This window comes from Acyrthosiphon pisum, chromosome A1 (assembly GCF_005508785.2).
Source record: "Acyrthosiphon pisum isolate AL4f chromosome A1, pea_aphid_22Mar2018_4r6ur, whole genome shotgun sequence".
NCBI classification, from domain to species: Eukaryota; Metazoa; Arthropoda; class Insecta; order Hemiptera; family Aphididae; genus Acyrthosiphon; species Acyrthosiphon pisum.
Window position 1 is genome coordinate 43,163,478 of NC_042494.1, and position 6,033 is coordinate 43,169,510.

Consider the following 6,033-nt stretch of genomic DNA (forward strand, 5'->3'; position numbering starts at 1 on the left):
TTTTCATTTTCTATACACTATAAAATTTTGAAAATATTTGACACTTTTTGAGCTGTTACGGACATTTTCAGTTTTCAACTTATTAGTTTTTTTTTCTATAAATATCAATAAAATTTTTGTTTGTTGGGTCAAAAAGCGTGAAAATTTAATACAAGTTTTCTGATATATTATTACAATAACAGTTGAAAAATATTAAAAATACATAGGCACAATCTTTTTTTATAAGCATTTGAAGTTCAAATTTTGACAAAATGTATCAAATGTAAAATTGAATAATTATTTTGTAGTTAAAAATTTATAAAATGTTCAACTTTTATATCTAAGGATTGAAAATTTAAAACAAGATTCCATGTAAGTAGTTAATTCTGTTACCAAAAAATGAAAAAAATACATAAGCACAGTTTATTTTTATAGTCATTTTAAGATCAAATTTGGACGAAATTACATATTAAAAAAACCTAGAATAACTATTTTAGTTATTTTGTTGTGATTGTATAATATTATTTGTGCAGGGTACTTGAAACTTCTAAAGTATACATACTATTATATATCTATGATAGTTTCACGGTTTGTTGTTGATGTATAACGCGTTATAAGTACCTAATGGATATTGTGATATGATTAATTTGGAATTTATTATAGGTCATTTTTTTTTTTAATACCATAGATATAAGTATATAATATATCTTATACCTTGTCTCCGCTCAGAATCGTTTTTCTTATACAATGATATTATATCATTGAATTCAAATTTAATACCATCCATTATACAGTGACCCACTTGTAACCTACTATACAGCAGAACGACATCCACTTGCCCACCTTTTTTTTTATTATTTGATTTAACGATATATTTTTGTTGTAAAATTGAATGCCAGTATCAAATATAGCAAAAAATAACTCCAATAACTCTTAAAATTATTTTTTTAAATATGTTAATAAGGTTATTTGTAACTGTAAGATAGACAATTACTAGATATTACACATTATATAAAATACCAACCGGCTACCACCTATAGCTATAACCATTGATTAAATATACAATTTAATAATACAATTAATTAATACAATTTAATATATTTAATCAATGCTATAACATACTAACATAAAATTAAATAAAAAATATAAGAATTATTTACCATCTTTCCATAAATAATCATGTAAAATATCGTGATATAGAGAAATATCGAATATGAATATCGAAATTTTACAGACTGCTGATGTAAGATGCGTAGGTAACCGGGTGGGCGGTGATCGATTCTTTACGGGTTAGTGGCAGGGCGATAGCAAACAAATGCTTAAAAAATAATTAAAACTCTCAATTCTTAAGTACAAAAATACGAAGGAAATTCACTAGGTATTTCCACCTAGTAACACTACGTAATTCACCAAGCAGCAAACCACCTTTTATCCATTCAAAATTTGATTTTTGGAATTCAAAAATAATATACTTTAATGAGAACTGCCCATTCCTATTGAAAATTATTCAACGGACATTTTTCTGAAAATGTTGACGTATCAAAATCAAAACGCGAATGAGTAGTATTTGTGTTATAAAAAATTGTATGTATAATTTTTATATAAAAAATCTAACTTTTTTTTTGTCATTTGAAAAAATGTATTTTATAATAAAATTATATACGTAATATATTATAAAATATAATAAAAACGTCTCATTGAAACCCCATTTAAATTATAAAACACAATTCCACGTTTTGAGTTTGTTCGTTTGAATGCTGGCGATGTTAACCTATAGTTTTATAGAAAGCCTAATTTGACAGTGTCATGGTGAAGGCCGTAGCTGGAACAAATTTTCGGGAGGGGTTTAAAACCAAATCATTTATTTTCATAATAAAAAATACCTATATAATATTATAATAATATATCTAAATAAGGATTTTTATGCACCACAGGTGTGATAAATTAAATGTTTCTATTGTATAGTCTGCACGTTATCTGGATTGAAGATTTATTATAGTAAGACACCGGCCGAATTTCGCGGTATTCGGCCAGCAAAATCAGTGAGTTAAGCGTAATCGAGGATTGTAAAACAGACTGTTTGACGTACTTGACCTAATAAGTTACGTAAATAGTTTTTTAATATTTTCATGGTATAAAATGTGCTTGCGGGTGTTGAAGTCGAAACTGGTAACTACATATTTTAGTGAGCTTCAATAGCCGAATTCGTGCAAACACGGCAATACCGATTATACAAGTATAGTCTTCAATGAGTAAAGTTATGGTCATACGCCGATAAAATATCGTTAATTTATTTACTAAACATATTGACAAAATTTGTATTCGCACAATTATATTTTTAAGTATAGCCATAAGTATTGTAGTTTTATAAATTAAATTCATTAACTATTAAAACGTTTCCGGGGGTGTGTTTTTATCCCGATCCTTAGATTTTGAATAGAATAACAGCCATGCATCAAAAATTGTCATTGGAAGATATGAATAAGGTATATAAAAATATAAAATACTGAATAAGATACGAGGTATGTATCAACTAGGTATGCATAATACATTAACACGTATAGAAAATTACAAGAGTTAAGATTACAAAATAAACAACATAATGATAACGACTTAAGTCATTATTGTAATATAATGATCGATTGTTTATTTGTTTTTTAGGTTCGAAAAGAGGTTGAAGGCATGAATTACTTAAAATTTAATTGACGCACCCGAAAATATAGACGCAATTTATCAAACTATACTTTTGTAGTTTTATATTCACTATTATATTATACGTATACTATTCATATATTTTTAATATTTTAATAATATTTTTAAATTGTAGGTATAAGGAATAATAATCAAATATAATATTGTGCATTTGAACCAATAAAACAATTAATTCAAATTTAAAAATTTTAATTTTGTGAATTAAATAATTTATATTGCCGGAATTTTTTACCCTCTTACAAAATATACAAGATTTTTTTGTCTCGGCAGTAAAAAAATGACTTCGGACATTTTTTAAATCAGTCTTTCTAACCGATTATCAGCAATAAAATAAAGATTAACATTAACAGTTTTATCAAAACTACCGGTAACAAAAAGGTTATCCATATTTTTTGATGACTCATATAAGTTATGACAATAACTTAATATTTTTCTGTTCAATAATCGTATTTTTTGACAATTGACACACATTTAATTTGTATTTATTGAAAAAATGTATTAGTTATTACTACCTAGTAATAACTAATAAATATTACAATGAATGATCATTAAAATAAAAAGTTAACACACTTGGCAATAGGTACATATAGGTAATTGTAATACGGGGGGTGATTCATTTGTCAAAAGGCACTCGTTATTTTAGAAAACAATAACTTTTTTTTCAAATTACTTTTTCTGTATAATTTTAACTTTTAAGTAATAGTAGTTACTAAACATCATTTTTGAAAAAATAATAATATGGTAATGACAACATGGAATTTTTATTTAATATCCCAAAGCAGTATACTATTCGGAGTATTTCGATTTATAAAAATCATATTTTGGACAAGTCCATTGTTAGTTATATCTTATAAAAATAAGCATTAAAAGATTATATGAGCACTCTGATGGAAATTTTGTTGGATTGCTCCCCCCCCCCCATTGTGACCACGCAACCCGGCTCAACTATAGTAACATTAAATATTTATAAGTTATAACTCATAAACTACTAATCTAAAATTCAATTTTTTTAAATCGAAGAACTCCGAGAAGCATTCTGCTTTGGAATAAAGAATTAAAACGTTGAAATAATTTTCAAAAGAATTTTTTAGAAAAATAATTAAAATGATGTGAAAAAAATATTTTCAAAAACTTTTATAGTTTTTTAATCATTGAGTAGCTTACATTAAATGGGTAATATGGTAATGCGACAAACCATCAACATACAAACATAGTACATTAACAATTAAACTAATTTATTATGTATAAATATACAGAAAAATGTCATTAATAAACCTTACATTTTTAGATTAAAAACCAGTTGCCTGGTGGTACAGGAGCGTATCTGCGGACAGTTCTGCCCCCATGGCTCCTTAGGTAATCGGTCAAAAAGTCCGGATTTATTTTTTATTAATTTTTTTTTTTGTAGAAACATACGTATTTCAACGAGTTAAGAATGATGATGCAAAAATATATTGTGAAAATCATTAGTTTGGAAGTTGTATTCTTCCAGAGTTTAGGATTTTACATTATTACACACATACGCACAATACCGTACTTTACTGTTGTGCCCAGCGCCAATAACAAATTTTGAATTATTTTTTAATGTTTTTTACAAGTTAAAAATGATGGTGAAATCAAAGGTATATTTATGTTTTACAGGACAGCCTTTTTTCAATTTGTTTGATTTAGCATATGTAGTTAAGCATGTTGAAAATTACAGTGAAGTCAGAATTTGTGAAGTTTATTTTTATTTTTTAACTTTTAGTATTCTAAATTACTTTAAAACTGCATGTATTATTAACTTAAATAAACCATACATATCTAGATGTGAAATATATGATTCATTTTAAGAGTTAAGTTATAGGTAAAATAAAAAAAATTAATATTTTATGAATTTTTTTCACTACCCGTAAAAATATGTAAAATAATATGTAATTGTAATTTTATGGATATTAACAAGTAAATTAATTAACTCTTACCTTAACTGCAAACATAAAATAATAATTTATAAAACCAACAGCTGCAGTCACCCCAATGATACATGAAGGTGGCAATGAACAAAATTTGGCAATACTATTTGTTAAAATGTCCATGTTTCACGTAACTTATATCAAATATCTGAAAATGAAATTAATTTTTAAACAATATTTAGGTATGAACAATTTGTTAAAAGTATTACTTTTGGAGTAAAGCGATAAGTATAATAAGTATCTTTAATAATACATGTACCTATTATAATTTATACTGTATTATTATTTATAATTTATAACAAATTTTCGTGAGAAATAATAAATATTGAATCTGCAAAATGTGTACCCAATTAAATTCATAATGTTGAATGTGGTGTTATCGATTAGTTTAAAGGTCAGTACTGAATACTAATACTGTACTACCTACTACCTTTAGTTCTATTGCGTAGAATACTTCAGGTATGATTTGAACGTAACAATTACGTAAAACAAAACATAATATTAAAACACGATACTACTTAATAGTTAGTACCTATTAATTCATTATTTTAACACTCGTGTTCACTCGAATAATTATCGATCCAAATTGATAACACCAAAACATGCTTGATCGCAGATTTCCATGATAGTACCACCATAGAACAAGTAACAACAGTCCACAGATTATAGTTTTTTATGTAATTCAGCACGGTTGTATATTATCTTCATATTATCATTATTATCTATGATTATCTTAAACCGTGGTAATCAGTGATCGTTCAGAAATTCTGGATGACAGCACAGAATAGATTAAATAGATTTAAATATTTAATCTATTCTTTGATAAAAGTATGAAACTAGTTTTTCCAATTTCCGCAAACACGACACAAGCCATGAAGGTTTTTTAAATTCAATTATTTCAACTTTCAAGTTATATCAATATACCATATTATACTGAAAATAACAAAACAAATTGTTTTCATTTATGTGCGATGGGCCATTTTACAATTTAATTCACAAAATGAGGGCAGGGGCGCCATTTCAGTTTTTTTTTAAGGTGTGCAAACAATTAAAGAGGCCAATTTTTTCCCACCTCCAGGCCAATCGTTAAAAAAACGTTTCTATTGTTTTCAGTTTTTCATTACAGATTCATTACAGTATCAAAAACATACTTAATAAAAACATATTTTTATAGTTAACACATTACATTTTACCGTTCATACATTCTGTGTATATACTGTATAGTGTATAGTAAAGATATTTATAGATAGAATAGATGCATATTATTATTATTATGCCTTTTGTCTATCAGTAACCAGGGGCGGACTGGCCCAGGGTGCTATACACCAAGTAGCACCCTGGGCCCCCGATTACCATAGTCGGTATACGGTATAATACTGGTATAATACGG

At 26.5% G+C, this 6,033-nt stretch overlaps 1 protein-coding gene across 6 annotated transcripts in view; it reads right to left on the bottom strand.

Annotated features, from left to right (window-relative positions):
• The window catches only part of LOC100162595 (abhydrolase domain-containing protein 3-like), an 8,932-nt gene extending 3,562 nt beyond the window's left edge, over nt 1–5,370 (bottom strand). The window contains exons 1-3 of one of the 6 annotated variants that reach the window (XM_029486049.1): nt 5,074–5,296; nt 4,903–4,974; nt 4,653–4,791 (exon numbers count right to left, since the gene is read on the bottom strand). In XM_029486049.1, the coding sequence (XP_029341909.1) occupies nt 4,653–4,766 (114 nt within the window). In that variant the 5' untranslated portion in view covers nt 4,767–4,791; nt 4,903–4,974; nt 5,074–5,296. The other 5 variants (XM_003245574.3, XM_003245576.4, XM_003245573.4 and 2 more) reach the window with 5 other exon arrangements.
• Nucleotides 5,371–6,033: the final 663 nt, after the last annotated feature.